The sequence below is a fragment of the Frankliniella occidentalis genome, unplaced genomic scaffold (genome assembly GCF_000697945.3).
Source record: "Frankliniella occidentalis isolate FOCC.00 unplaced genomic scaffold, Focc_3.1 Scaffold13, whole genome shotgun sequence".
Taxonomy (NCBI): Eukaryota; Metazoa; Arthropoda; class Insecta; order Thysanoptera; family Thripidae; genus Frankliniella; species Frankliniella occidentalis.
In genome coordinates this window covers 308,472-323,757 of record NW_026267143.1, presented here as the reverse complement: position 1 = coordinate 323,757, position 15,286 = coordinate 308,472, and the positions used below count along the sequence as shown (strand labels likewise).

Sequence of the window (15,286 nt, the reverse complement as noted above, 5' to 3'; positions counted from 1 at the left end):
AATATTTGCAAAACTGACATATTGTTCCTCCGCCATTATTTAGTTTCTTGTTCATACTTTACCCCTTCACCACCTGCCACAACAGCAACTCATTCATCTCCCGGACACACCAGACAAATAATCTGTTCCTCTTGAAAGTATTGTTGACTTGGATTGGAAGAGGAAAAGGGGAGGGGGGGGGGGGCAAACATACTCACAGGTACACACACACACACACACACACACATTGCGGTTGTGGTATGAGCGCCCCCTACCGCTCCCTCCCTTCCCCTGCCGCCCCTCGTCCCTCGCCCCTCCCCCTCATCTCAAAAGCACACAGACTCGCCGTCGCTGCTCGCAGTGGTTGTTCGCTGTGTTTGTCGTGCGAATAGCGTCCCGTGCGCCGCCGCCGCCCTCTCCTGTCCTCGACCGTTTTGTAGATCTGTTTCTTCAAATAGTAATCGCGACAACCAACTGGTCCGGGAGGGCGTCGCGGGTCGGCGTTGTGAGGATCCCATCCCGGGGGCGCGTGCCGGCCATCCCAGACGAGGCGAGCGTCCGCGGAGAGCCGGCAGAGGCTCCCAGCCGGACTGCCTTCCTCACAGGCACTTCGGAATTTCAAAGTATTGCTTCGCAGGCCAGGATGCTCCCTTTTTCGATGTAGGCTCACTGTAAAATATATCTCCGTCGAACATTGGTGGCAATTTTTATTTACAAAATAGGATCTACATTTCCGACAGCCCATTTCTTACTTGTCGATAAATCAAGGCGTTAACAAGTACTTGTAAATTTACAATTTCCAAATTGTATAATTATACGAAACATCATGAAAAATGTCCTCGAAAACGTATGACGATTTTTCACATTGGTTACGAAGCTATCTTTGCATTGTCCAGTCAAAACTTCTCAGAGTGCAGACGTTACGTCAGTTTAATCTTAGGAAATGTGTACGACATGCTTTGGATGCTTTGTTTGTTAGTAGTTATGGTGGTCTTGTGGCGTAAGGCTCGCGGCACGCTCGTCTTCAGCACCGCAGCGCCGCTCATGCGCACGCCCTCCCGTACGTCTTGTGTTGCACAGACACGCCTGTTGTTGAGCAGACATGACCTTATGCAAATGCCGTCCATGTCTCTAATTCGTCCCACTTATGCAGCGCTATGGAGAGTTCTGTCCAAACCCTTTGCAAGAGTACCACAGTCCCATGGTGTCGCTCGTTCGAGCTTCTTGGTCAAACGTTATTTCAGATTCACACTAAATGTATTTGTATGTTTGTGTGCAAACGTTCGCACTATGTTAAAACCTACGTTTAAGTTTCGCACAAATTTGTACGCAAAAGTGCATGATTTCCTACAAATGAATGCAGAAAAATGTCCAAATCAACGCAGGAATGTGTGCGAAAAATTTGGTTGCTTGAATTCGTACAAATAGAAGACAAAAATCCAGTTAGTGTGTTAAAGATTCAATACTTCTCAGCCCAGAGTTCGAGTCTCTCGGTTCATGCATAACGACGCATCCGACTCGACGACTCGACACTCAGCCGGACAGGCACTTACTCTTTACGTATAGTCGAAAGGTTTTTAAGGTATCATCTGCTAAAAAGGCTGGATGGATATGCAACAGTTCGTGGGTTGTGGTGGGTAGTGCAGCGTGAAAACAACGACCAAATTCTTAACGGAGTATAAGATTTTCGAGTAGCCTTGTCAAACATGATGCCTCGATCGACCGACGCCTTGCTGGGTTTGCGACTCTCTTGCTCGTAGCCTAGAGGCCGGCAGGCGTCCATCGACGAGCGATGGCCGAGGACACTTCTATCGAGCTGGCCGGCGCCCGCCACCAGCCTGCACAGCGTCTCCGAGTCGCCACGTGGCGCACTTGGTGGGGCAGCGCCGAGCCGTTTTAAAAAAGACGCCGGTGACAAATTAAAAAGAAAAAAAAAAGTAAGTAGCAGGCTGGGGGCGGTGCGGGGCGGTCACGGCCGCGACGGTCGCGCTCTGCAATTACCCCGGCGGTCATGCGGTGTACGGTATCGACCAGCGGACCGCGGGGACCAGCCGGGGACCAGCCGGGGACCAGCCGGGGACCAGCCGGGGACCAGCCGGGGACCAGCCGGGGACCAGCCGGGGACCGGCCGCGAGCCGCGAGAACAGGCCGCCCCGGGCCCGGCCTGGCCCCATCGGCTCGCAGGGGGGCTGATATCAGTATGCAGTCCGTTTTGAACTGCAGACACTGTTCCCCACCTCACGCGATTCGTCCCTCACCCCCTCTCCTTTTCAATGACTCGGCATAAAAAGGGCTATTAGGAAAACTCTCCCCTCCCCTCCCCCCTCGATCTAAATGAACCGCGCGCCGTTTGCCGCTCTGGCACACCGCTCGTCTCGGGGTCCTCCACACCCGGCGGCCTCTCGCACGCCACCCCAATCATCCCTCGTTACCCTCATCCCCCCCGAACCCCCGACCGCGTTCATTAAGTCCCTCACCTGGCCCACCACAGTCCGTCTGCCGCTGCTCTGCCGGCTCCGCCCCGCACAGCCCCGCGCACGTGTCCACCAGAGGCGACCAAGGCGCCCCCCGCGCGCTATTATTCATATTCTCATCCCGGATGTTAGGCGCCCTATATTTACAGTGTATTCGGCTCACGGGGGGATGGAATTGAGCGTCGAAATAATGTAGGGACGGTGCTGGGGAGGCTCACTGAGGCGAGGCAGTGTGACATGCTCAGCATTGCTGAGGTGCTGGGTCGCTCACCACGACGCTCTCCCCGTGTGTTGCAGGTCGCGCCCAGCCCGGCCATGGAGTGGTTCGACCACCTGGACGACCTGGTGCTGCCCGGCGCCACGGCGGCCCCGGACCTGCTCACCGCCGTGTTCAACGACAGCGCCGTCTTCAACGCGACGGACGACCCGTTCCTGGCGGCGGTCGGCTGCCCCGAGCCGGAGCACGTCCGCTACCGCAGCTACCTGTTCGACGTGGACCTGGCGGTGGCCGAGTGGGAGGCCGTGCTCACGGCCGTCACCCTCCTCTCCATCATCGTCGTGACGATCGTCGGCAACGTCCTGGTCATCCTGAGCGTCTTCAGCTACACGCCGCTGCGCATCGTGCAGAACTTCTTCATCGTGTCGCTGGCCGTGGCCGACCTGACGGTCGCCATCCTGGTGCTGCCGCTGAACGTGGTGTACGCCATCACGGGCCAGTGGGTGTTCCCCATGTGGGTGTGCAAGCTGTGGCTGACGTGCGACGTGCTGTGCTGCACCGCGTCCATCCTCAACCTGTGCGCCATCGCGCTGGACCGCTACTGGGCCATCACCGACCCCATCAACTACGCGCAGAAGCGCACGCTGCGCCGCGTGCTGCTCATGATCGCCTTCGTGTGGGGGCTCTCGCTCATCATCTGCTCGCCGCCGCTCGCCGGCTGGAACGACTGGCCCGACGTGTTCGAGCCCGACACGCCCTGCCAGCTCACCAGCCAGCGCGGCTACGTGGTGTACTCGTCGCTCGGCTCCTTCTACATCCCGCTCGTCATCATGAGCGGCGTGTACGCGCGCATCTTCGTGGCGACGCGGCGCCGGCTGCGGGACCGCGCGCGCGCCTCCAAGCTCAACGCCGTGCGGCAGACCGTGGCCTCGGCCAGCGACAACCACCACCACCACAACCACCACCACGCCAGCGGCCACCACCAGGGCGGCCAGCAGGGCGGTGGCGGCGGCGGCGGCCAGATCGACCAGGAGTCCGTCAGCTCCGAGACCAACCACAACGAGCACAGCGGCAGCTTCCGCCGGGACACCAAGAAGCGCAGGAAGAAGGGCAAGAAGAAGTTCTGGAAGGACGGCGGCGGGGTCCACGCCAACCAGCTGCTCGTGCCGAGCGCCCACCCGCCGGGCGCGGCCCTGGCCCCGACCCCGGCCGGCGCCGAGCAGGACTCGTGCGCCACCAACACGACGGGCAGCCAGACACGGTAAAAAGAATGTCTTGAAATCCCAGGAAATTTCTAGGATTTCAAGGTCGGGTAGATAATTTCAAGATTGGCCCTTGAAATCCCAGACTCTGCCTTGAAACCCGTAGCTTCCAAGGAAAATCCTTGGAACTTTTGTTTGGTATTCAAGGGTTTTCCTTGAAGCACGATCTGGATACTTCAAGGAAAACCCTTGAATACCAGACGAAAATTCCAAGGATTTCCCTTGGAAGCTACGGGTTTCAAGACAGAGTCTGGGATTTCAAGGGCCAATCTTGAAATTATCCACCTAACCTTGAAATCCCAGAAATTTCCTGGGATTTCAAGACCTTCTTTTTACCGTGGACCCGCTCCAGGGACTCCAGTCAGCGCGAGGCGGCCCCGGCCTCGGCCCCGGCCTCGGCCCCGGCCTCGGGCCCGGCTGACGGCGAGGCGCCGTGCGTCGTGCTCATCCCCACGCCCGCTCCCGCACCCGTCACCAAGAGACCGACACAAGTAAGCAAAGCAGGGTACCGGTATTTTTTCATAGCGAGAGATGTCCTCAATTTTTTCATTTTTGTCTCTCTACATTTTTTACTCCAGGTTTTCCAGTTTATTGAGGAGAAGCAGCGCATCTCGCTGTCGAAGGAGCGGCGAGCAGCCCGCACCCTGGGCATCATCATGGGAGTCTTTGTCTTCTGCTGGCTCCCCTTCTTCCTCATGTACGTCATCCTGCCCTTCTGCGCTTCGTGCTGCCCCACGGACAAGTTCATCAACTTCATCACCTGGCTGGGCTACATCAACTCAGCCCTCAATCCTATTATTTACACCATCTTTAACCTTGACTTCCGGCGTGCCTTCAAGAAGCTCGTCAACCGCTGCTTCCCGAGCTGCTTTATGATGTGATGATGATACGTTACTTCGTATATGTGAGAGAACAGAAACTTTAGAAAAAAGATACGAACATTATTTCTCGCTCCTCGTGTGAACGTCCAAAGTGATACGCCGCATCGTTTTGCTATTTTTAAGAGGGTAGTGACCAACTAGAGGGGCGGTTTTGCGTGCACCGCCCCTGTAGGACTCGTCACGGTGTTCTCTAATAAGTAGTTTCCGCCCTGTAATTTTGCTTCGTCGATCGAAACGTCGAAGGCCTATTTCCCACATTATTTTTATAGTATTATGAAAGGTTTGAATTTTTGTTTACACCGCATAATTGTAGTACAAATGGCCCCATGAAGCCATTTATGCTACTCGTATTATTGTCGTTGGTCTATCATACATTTATCTACGGCCCCCTATACTGCCTAGATAAGTCATATTTCCATTTATCACGATTTTCATATTCAGGTTTAATATTGAACATTCAAGTTTTGTGAGGAGAGTCCAAGAGCGTAAAATTTACATGCCACCTACTGTACAAAATAGTGTTAAAAATCTGTTAGACGTACTGAATTATGCCATGTAAAACTTCCCAGCCAGCAATTGGATATCAAGTTAATGTCAAAATGATGTCAATGTGACGGGCACGAAACGGTTTGACTAATCAAAGTAACTATTCGAATTTAATGTAATATTCGGAGATAAAATCCCCAAGCAACATCAATGCTCTAGGCCTAGATTACACGTGGCTCCATTTTATTGTGATGGTCAAGTCAACTGTCGTTGAGAACCTTGCCTATTTATTTAAAGCTGTTGGAGGATACATAATGTATATAATGTACGACGTATAATACGACGTATAATGTACGTATCATACGACGCGTTTCATGTTCCAATCTCGAGAAATTGTGAGAAATGTCGCCATTAATTATCACTATACCCGTCCACTATGTCGACATAAACGCCCTTTTCCGTGCTTCGATAGCTTATATACGTCTACTGGAGTTACCATTTGCTGGCTGGTTTTGTTCTCATATGCGCAAATAATTTTATATCAAAAAATCTTCCATTTTGTACGGACAGAGAATTTTTGGATGAAATGCCTGATAGATTTGGCAACGATTCGTTCGTATTAGTGTCTCCGAAATCGATAAAACCATATCATGTCGATGCTCAACATGAAGTAGACAAATTATCTAAAGAATTGATTACAAATTTTCTGGCTCGTCTAAACGCTTATTATATTTATTACTTTGATATGTTACATGTATTTTTAGATGAGATCCCCCAGTTCAGGATACAATGTAAATTATTCGGTTTCAAAGAAAAGTCAGTCCAATCGGATATTGTGCCAATTCGCACTTTGCAGAAAAACAAAATATTTTAAAGAAGTAGCTCATTGATGAATCCTTGCCGATTACTTTGATATAAAATGAGTATGGAATGAGTGTTAATGAGTATTGTGGTGTGTGGTCTGTTGTTAAAAATATTCTGAGGCTAAACTGCATCCTATTCGGAAGTATAGAAGTTTGTTCACGGAGATCTGTGAACCTAAGAACTTGCTCAACTTCCACGCTAGTAAAATAAAGTACAAAGCATTTCCCATGCGGGAGCATGGATGATATTTGTGATAATGTGTGTTATTGCTTGATGAACTGATTCTAGTCAGAACAAGGCTAGTCTACGTGCCTCTTTTTGGGAAAGACGACGGTTGAATACTCGGCGGAAAACGGTCTCCACAGCGTTACGCTTTTCAAATGTTTTTAAAAAATAGATGATTCACGTACCGTTATAACTTTACTAAATTCAACCTCAATGCAGTGTACAGAAAAACGGGAATCTGTCACCACATCTACATTGTTTTTGTAATACCCAGTGAGAAATGACAAGTCGAATCGACGTCGAAACGACATCGAAACGATGGAAAACTGGTCGAATCGACGTCGGAACGACATCGTTTCGACATGCATTTCTCACTGGGTGACGAAAACTAATTCGTTGCAAGATCAAAGCATTTGCTGTTTGTCACAAGTAATACCTAGACATTAAACTGTTCGTTCGAATTTACTAAATGACATTTTGTACTCGAAAAACGTAAACGCGCTCGTTACTCCTAGCTATGTGGACATTGTGACAACATAATTTCATTTTGCTCCACAAATAATTTGCACTTGTAACACATTGTGTCTTTGTAATGATTATTTTCACAAATGTTTACTTATGGAAACTGTTTTTTTCTGAGTGCTCATTCAGTTTTCTTCAGAGAGCTGTGCAGGTCGTCTTTCCGCCATAGTGTGTGTCACTATGAAACCCGAGTCATCTCTCACCGTTTTAATTTTGAGTTTCGTGTAGATGAGAGGAATAAATGTGATAACTGCCTGGTGCAGCCCACTTATCCCATGTGTCTTATTATCACACACCGCTTTCAGCCGATTCTTTTCTCCTCGCTTTCCAACTGAGTTCCAATTGATATCGGAGCTTCAAAAGAGCGAGCGAGTGCACCTGTAATAGCGTGCGGTGGGGGGAGGGGGCGACCCAAGGTCACGGCGCGCGCCGTATCGCAGGTCAGGGGGCGCCGAGGCGGCCCAGGGCGGCCCAGGGCCACGACGGGCTGACGACGCGGGGCTCGAGGTGCCTCGGGTCATGGAAGGTCATACGTATCGGGCCATGAGTCCGAATGGGTTGGAAGGGGGACAGAAACAGCAGACGCACATTCACATTCAACGGGGCGCACGGTGACGACGCGACGCGGGGGGTATGGCCTGTTCACGCACGGAATCCCTCTCAACAGCAGCATTGTCCTGGGCAGGATAGTCGAGCGAATGCCAATAGGGTCCAGGGCTTCGCGAGGCCTCTCTGGAATCCATTGAGGAAAGCCAAATAGGGTCAATGTCGTTGTTTTCACTACATGGTAAATTCCAAAACAAATCCTTTCAGTTGTTTTGTGAAATAGTTTGAAACAGACTGACAAATCTGTGCAAACCGAAAAAAATGCACATTTGGCCTACTACCGCATTGTACACCACACCCAACATTTCCCTGTCTAACTGTGGCAGTATATCGCCAAAACGACGGCTTAAGATAGAGCAACACGGGTGAAATTTACACCCAGAAGCTCGAAATTGGACGTTTTACCTGAAGGAAAGTAATTTTGAAAATTATAACAAAAAGTTGAAATAGCAGCCCAAAATAACACCTATGAATTTAAGCTAGATTTTTTAATGTGTGTCCTTCGATGACACATTTAGACCAACAATTTGCCAAAGTAGAATGAAAATCGGGAGTTTCCACTTGGCGGGTTTCCCTGAGCCGTGAGCCATGAGTCGTGCTTCGTTCCTCGCTCGTTAGGCTGCGCTGGGCCAGGGCGCCTGCAGCCGGGTGGATAGGCCGTCCCGCCTAGCAGCTGCGCCCGGCCGGCGGCCCTCCAGCGCCTGCGCCCTCCTGGCCCCCCGCCTCGCACCTTGCAGAGCGCGCGCGACGTCAAACTTTTCCTTATAGTTGGACATGGACTCGACGTGGAGGTGCACAGTTGTTGGTGGTGTGCCACGCCTGTTGGCACGGCGATCAGGGGGGCTGGTCCTCCACAACGGAGGGTTCCGCTCGATCCGGCACTTGACAGCCGAGTACTCGAGGCGCAAAGAGAGGTCCTCGACGGGGTCCTTTAGCAGAGCGTCGAGCGCCCCCTCCCAGCAGAAGGAAGTCGCCCGACCGTGAAACCAACATTAATTCTTATCATCAGTTGGTCTCCGCTGCCTCTGCCCTCTATCGCCCATGGCACAGAATAATTCCCAGTGACGCAGCGAGGGGAGGGGAGCCATTGAAACACAGCGACAGGGACCGTATCCAGACGGCTGCTTTAACTGGACCCGGAACTGGAGCGACCGCGCCGCAGTATTGCTGCCCGCCGCGCATGCCGCGTCGTGTGTGTGGCAAACAACTTTATTCCTGAATAGGGTCCCCGAAAGTTCGGTCGGGCTTTGGCAAATATGATTTTCATCAGAGTCATACTGGTAAAACGCAGCCGGCAAAGTCGCACTACTTTGAAAAGGCGTTATATGGGTTTGCTTTGGTACAAGGGCATGAAAACAACTAAGGTCTTTGAAGCTTTTTGGGTGGCTTCCCCGTGCCTTTACATTTCAAAAATTCTGTGGCTCCGTTCCGTCGAGGAGCAGCGTGTGCGTATAGCTTATTGGCGTACTGCCTTTCTCGGGCACATCCACCCACCTCCCGCCAAACAACTCAGGTAGCAGAGTGGGATTCGATCCGATTCGATTCGAATGCAAAAACCGCCATTCACACAACTCTGAATTAGAGGCGTCTCCGCAATGAACGTCCCCCGGGGCGACACGAAGGACGGGCAGGGGGCTGATTGGAGAGGGGGGGGGGGAGGGGGCGCGTGGGTTGCGTACATTCAGGGGTTCTGTAGCACAGATTTAAGACTCCCAATCAGGTGGCTCACCCTCGCTCACTACCTTAACGTTAGTGGCACCCGACCCGACATCCCAGTTGGAGGCAGCCGTGAAGCAGCCACTCGACGGGCCAATGACTTCACACGGCTGCTATGCCGTGTATCCCATATTGCTCACACCTTGTGGGCTGTGCTGAAGTGAACACTTTATGGGGGGGCGCAATCTTAAGTATCTTTCTTGTCCATTTCTGCCTTTCTTTTTCTTTAGACAGCGTTACGAGCTTCACCTCACCTGATAGAAGGCAACAAACAGCTTTTTCGCCCCGACCTCCCCTTCTTGCCGTTTTCCCTTCGGTATCGGCCGCCAGGGTGATGGAGTGGTGGTTGGTGTTGAGGTGGTGGCGAGGCCATCCAATGCCTGCCCGCTCCTCAGTGTCAACAAGGCCGGACAGTGGAGGTGGACAGCCGCCGCTGACAGCATGGGCCATCCCGCGGACGAGGACAGGTTTGCGGACAGGGGGCAAGTGTGGGTGTGGGGGGGGGGGTCTGCACGAGCAGAGGGAAGAGGGGCGGGGCGGAGATGGTGGTGCACTCGAGTCGGGCAAAATTACACTTCCGATAGACAAACACTGGCTACAGAACGGGGAGGCGTTCAGAAGGGCGGGGAGGGGGATGTGCTACTTTGGAAGAAATATAGTTTCCAATGGATAATCCAATATCTCCACAGCAAAGTTGCTTCAATAATCAAAAAAACAAATGCTTATTAATTGGCTGAGTGTCTACTCTAGTATTGTACCGGGTGTCAGTACGTTGGGTTGCCTATGCCCGAGGCGGGTGGCGCTTCCCCTCTTCCTTCCCCGCTGGGCCCCGGCCCCTGCAGCCCCTGCAGCCAATGCATAGGCAACCCAACGTGCTGGCATGTTTTAGCCTTGGACACCCGGTAAACTTCAAAATTTAAGGTGACACCGATGCCTGAAGTTTCCACTGTTCCCCGAACGTCTCCGCTGGTATTAGCAGGTATTGGTATTATTGACACTATCCTGAACTATGAACTGCGAATAGCAAATACGTTCTATGCACGACGTCTGTCAATCAGTTGTCAGCTGTTGTTACGTTTCTTTTTGATTTTATTGCTGTGGTTGTTGTCATGATTGAATCTTCCTATTTCGTTAAAAATGAAGGAAATTCGATACGAAATATGGAGTTTTATCATATTTCAGAGGTGGTGAGTATTAAATTAAGTAAACAACGTATATACAGACAGAGGTTAGGTTCTCTGTATGTTGTTTTTTATTTACATCTACTTACTTTTCGTGCGAAATTGTTTTATATGGTTAGTCTTAGAAAGCACAGTTCCAAAATATGTCGCATTTTGTTTTAGATTCCGGTTTTGTTTTAAGACTTCCATTTACCTTTGGAAGAAAGTTCACTGTGATTCTGCGAGCAAAGCGTTTGTTTTGTAAGTATTCTTGTTTAATTGTTAATTTAAGAAAGACTTTTCGATAGGTTATTGAATGGTTCAACAATTCTTTGTCAAAATACTTTCTTGCTTACTTTTACGTAGTGCTTGCATTTGCAAACAAGGATATTTGTTTAAGGAGATGGAAATTTGGGATCCAAATGTCTCGTACTTCGGAAGGTTATATAGCTCTGCCCCAATACACTTGAGTCTTAGTGAATCAATTTATCCAAAATTTAAATCATGATTTTTTTCTCTTTCCTAGAAAATTAGATTAAAGCTGCTACTCTGTTTAGGTTAGCGTCTGGTCAATATGTATATCTTTGACATGAAACAATTTTGCTGGATTTAGTCTCGTGAGGCGAGGCCCGTAATTCTGTCCTCACCTCAGCTGAGGCACGGGCCTCAAAGCTGTGATTGGCTATCCAAGCTTGGCAAGCCAATCAGAGCCCTCGAAATTTGTGATTCCCTTGCCTCAGATGAGGTGAGGACAGAATTACGGGCCTCGCCACACGAGACTAAATCCGGCATTAGGGATTCATCAATTTACATCAGTTTTGTAGACTGTGTTAAATTTTAATCTTCACATTCAACAAAAATATAAATGAACAAGTTGTAATGAATAATCATTGAGTAGTCTAAAGCAATATCCTAGGAGTAACTACAATAGCCCTTTGTTTTGTTTTTCATAAGTTATTGTCAACGCAGTAGACTTCGACAGAAAGAAAGATATTTTTTTCGACTGCCAGGAAATGTTGTTCTTCACGAGGTGTCCTTTAAAAAATTTTGTTGTGTGTCCCAAGTGCAAAAAAAACACACCTTTTCATTTAAAGCAGTTACTGTTGAACAAAATCATAAATCATTTTGTTTCACTTAAATTTCTAGTTTTATTCATTTTCGTCTGTCTGCAATGTTTTCACTTGAACATTTTATTTCATTTCCAACACTCCCAATTCTTACCGTTCGGAAGCTAACTTTCGACGCAGCAGAAGACATTGTTAGCATATTGTCAGACATCTCAAAAATATAGTAACCATCTTTTCTATGTTGGAAAAGAATTGCACAGAGATTTTTTTTTTAAAAAAAAATTCTCATTTAAATAGTCCTTAAGATTCTGTGGACTCTTTGTTACGGGACAATTTTTAATTTTACTGTAAGATGGTAACATGGCAGATACACTGAAGATACTTCTGCCCAACCTCAAGTCCGATATTATTATTCTTAAGTAGGTTACATATCCTACTGACTTATAAATTTGGCATATCATTCAGAAATGTGCAAAAGATGTCTTATACAGACCAGACATTGTGATCAGTTGTGAATTTGCAGTCTTTTTGCAGTCTTTGGCACTTGTGCTGCTGCTGCATACACCTGCTGTCAGCTTTCAGTGACCAAGTGGCTAGATGCAGCCCGCACAGATCTGTAGTTGTACTGTACCGCACGCAGGCGTGCAGGCGGGCTTGCCTTAGGACTGCGGTGGCTGCATAACGAGCTGCATAACCACAGAAGTGTATAGGGCGAAACAGTCCCCTGGTGTGTGTCACTGATATAACTGTATGTCAATGACATATTGACGCTTACTAGATGTGTCCGATGATTTGTGTGCCAGTCCTGTAGCTCATTGTGAACGACATGTCACGTCCCGTGCTTATTCCACCAGGAGGCACAATGCCGAGGAAGAAGAAGTCCGTGGGGACCAAGCTCATGGAGAAGCGCATGTACGGGCGGCGCGCCAGAGCGTCGCGGCAAGCGCTGGAGACGGAGGAGGAGGGGGTGCAGCGGCGGGCGCGGGCCGCGGAGCACACGCGGGCCTGGCGCGAGCGGGTCCTGGCGCAGCGGGCCGCGGAGCTGGAGGAGGCGCGGGCGCAGCGCTGGTGCGAGCAGGCGGCAGAGGCGGCGGCCAGGCTCCAGCCCCGCCCGCTGGCCCTGCGCCCAGTGCTCGCCGTGCAGGTCGACGACGACGAGGGGCTCGGCGAGGAGCCGACCGGAGGCGAGGCCGACGAGGACCAGCCCGGCCCGGTCAAGGACCCTTTCTCGGGACGGGCGTTGGAAGGGCTGACCGTGGAGGTCGACATCGAGGAGGCCGGAGTCAAGGAGGAGGAGGAGGAGGACGAGGACGCTTACCCCGGGTTGACGACGGTGTGTCTTCTGTGTCCGCCTTAGACGTACTTTTGTCAATTGTTACTTGATCGATTACGCTTGATTTATTGCACTGAACTGATATTTTGTCTTGTTGTTTTAGGATGGCGTACCGCAGTTTCTGCACCCTGTCGTCCCCGATGTCCAGACACAGATACTCTCGCCTTGTTCACCTGACTTATTACGCTTTCCGTCAAGGCCGGAGATTCCAGAGAAATACCGGAAAAACCTCTTGAAAAATACTCCCCCGTACCCTCCCCCACCAGGGGGACACCTCGAATGGTGCAAGGACCTGCGGCAATGGATTAAGGTCATACCAAAAACTTTCACATTGTAAGTAATACCAGGGTTGCCACGCGTCAGGATAATCATGATAATCAGGATTTTGTCAGGATTTTCAAAAGTTGTCAGGATAATCAGGATAATGTCAGGATTTTGGGGTAAAAGTGTCAGGATAAATAGTTTTTACCGGTTATCGCCCTGATGCTCGGCGCTACTTCGGCCAGAGGCGTGGCGCTGTGGTAGTTTGCCACTTTGATATATTTTTCCTAAAAAAAATACCCAATTTTTTTTCTTAACCCCTTAAAAATAGCGCTATTTTGCTGTCAACTTGTTCTGAAAATGTCAGGATAAAGTCACTTTTTCGTCAGGATTTGGTCAGGAAAATGTCAGGATATTTGGAAAGTGGGACTTCGTGGCAACCCTGAATACGGAAATGCTTTAACGTTCTACTCCGAACTCGCTTTGACCTCGACTCGCTTTGCTTTTCATGGGTGGTGGTACTAAAAGTGGATACCTTATTTTCACAGGCGCTGTCCCTTGTCGAAAAGTTCAGCTGGCAACTAGTTTTAGGAATCCTGTTTCGTCGTGTAATTACTTTTTAATAATTAAATCAAGTTTTGTAAAGTACGTATGTGACTCCATTGACTCGATTGACACGAGACCTGCCATAAGAATCCCGTGCATCGCAATGAGCGTGTTTGGTCTCTCTGAGAGCGTTACTTTGTAAACTGTATATGTTTTTTAAGGTAAAGCAACGTAGTGTTCACAAATAATTTGCTTTGTTCGCGAAATGTGACTTTTAAAAGAATGAGTTCACGTTTGTTCTGTTCATGTTGTGCTTGCGACTTCGGCATTGCAAGCGCAACCAAAGGGACTGCATTTACCTCGAGTCGAATTTATTCTGTTAACATGGAAGGAAAACGCCGCCGGCCGCCGGGGAGATAGGGCTGCACGTCCTGTTCCCTGCTCCTCCAAGATATGGCTGGCCAGCCTGAGTTACTTCCGGTTACTTCCTCTGCCCGGGGGGGACTGTCAAAATAAGATACGGTTTGGCCGCGACCGACCGACCGACCGACCGTCAACCTCGGAACGACCAGGACGACTGAAATATCGTGTTCGGGGATTTTTTCGAACGCTGAGTCCAAATGTGGTAGTGCCGATGTCGTCCGGGTTCTCGGGGACGTCATTGGGGACCTCCCGAACACGCCGATGACACTCCCACGACAAATACGATTCAGCTCCAAACGTCGTGTACACACGGGCTGGTGCATATTTCTTAAAAGTCGCCAAATATAATTATTTTTAATCAGCAAATCGCCCATAATAGTTTATTATCCTGATCATTTCACTATTGTCACTTGGCACTTCCCTGGCGTTGCCGCCTGGAGCCACACAACGATGCGCGGGACGGGAAGCATCCCCAAAGGATCACATCATGGACAAGCGAGGCGGGATTGCCTACCCCAGGAAAGAATCACATCCCGCGACCACGATACCGGGTGTCCGTAAGAATACGCGGCAGCTCGATGGGTTGCCTACGTACTAGCGTGCAGGCGCGGAGGGCGAGGGGGGAGCGGTGGAGGAGCGCATTCCGAACAGAATATAGAGGCGCCGTTTAGGGCCAAACCAGCCAAACTATTTTTCAAAGAATGTGAAAAAGAGGGAGTACCCAACCCGCTTTCACACGGGGCCCCGCGTGCTTAACTTCGGAGTTCGGATGGGATCCGGTGTGTCCACGCCAGCAGCCAGACTGTTAGATCCGACCAACTGTTGACCAGTGTTGTCGCCTACCCGCTTAAACAGGAACGACGGGTACCCAATTTGTTTTGGGAGTGCTTTCCTCATCCCAGATATATATTTTATCTCCTTCACTTCTGTGGCAGCTGAGGTTGTTCAATTGTGACCAGTCTGAAACTGTCAGGGGTTCGACTCCCAGCCAGCCTTTTTCTTTTTTTTGCCTTACAGACAACCGATTTGTCGGTGAGTATGCCGTAATTATTGCTCTCCCCCTTTGCTGTGCCGCGTCCCCTACCGTACCCCTCTCCTCCCCGTCCCCACCTCGCATATCCCGCGCCCTTATGGAAACGTAAACAACCAGTGAAAAAAGGTGTCACGATCGGCGTTTCTGCCAAATACCGATAATACTTACTCATATAATTGATGATCATAGGATTTTAACCAGAATTTTAGAGTGGACATCGCCGCTTTTCGA

General features: G+C 50.0%; 2 protein-coding genes across 2 annotated transcripts in view; both read left to right on the top strand.

Moving 5' to 3' along the window:
• Positions 1 to 7,181, top strand: part of LOC113209520 (probable G-protein coupled receptor No18) — a 123,381-nt gene extending 116,200 nt beyond the window's left edge. Inside the window, exons 3-5 of the mRNA XM_052263666.1 lie at positions 2,751 to 3,931; positions 4,285 to 4,423; positions 4,511 to 7,181. Of these exons, the coding sequence (XP_052119626.1) occupies positions 2,769 to 3,931; positions 4,285 to 4,423; positions 4,511 to 4,813 (1,605 nt within the window). The 5' untranslated portion in view covers positions 2,751 to 2,768 and the 3' untranslated portion in view covers positions 4,814 to 7,181. The remainder of the gene's footprint in view (positions 1 to 2,750; positions 3,932 to 4,284; positions 4,424 to 4,510) is intronic.
• Positions 7,182 to 10,245: 3,064 nt separating this feature from the next.
• Positions 10,246 to 13,701, top strand: LOC113209227 (uncharacterized). Its single transcript, XM_026426649.2, has 5 exons — positions 10,246 to 10,419; positions 10,576 to 10,653; positions 12,314 to 12,792; positions 12,896 to 13,125; positions 13,602 to 13,701. The coding sequence occupies exons 3-5, from the start codon at positions 12,322 to 12,324 to the stop codon at positions 13,636 to 13,638; spliced, it is 738 nt and encodes a 245-aa protein (XP_026282434.2). The 5' UTR covers positions 10,246 to 10,419; positions 10,576 to 10,653; positions 12,314 to 12,321; the 3' UTR covers positions 13,639 to 13,701.
• The last annotated feature ends 1,585 nt before the right edge of the window (positions 13,702 to 15,286 follow it).

Coding starts and splice junctions, on each gene's coding strand:
- LOC113209227 (XM_026426649.2), top strand. CDS start 12,322: ATGCCGAGGAAGAAGAAGTCCGTGGGGACCAAGCTCATGGAGAAGCGC. Junction 12,793..12,895: donor CTTACCCCGGGTTGACGACG/GTGTGTCTTCTG, acceptor TTGTTGTTTTAG/GATGGCGTACCGCAGTTTCT. Junction 13,126..13,601: donor ATACCAAAAACTTTCACATT/GTAAGTAATACC, acceptor TTATTTTCACAG/GCGCTGTCCCTTGTCGAAAA.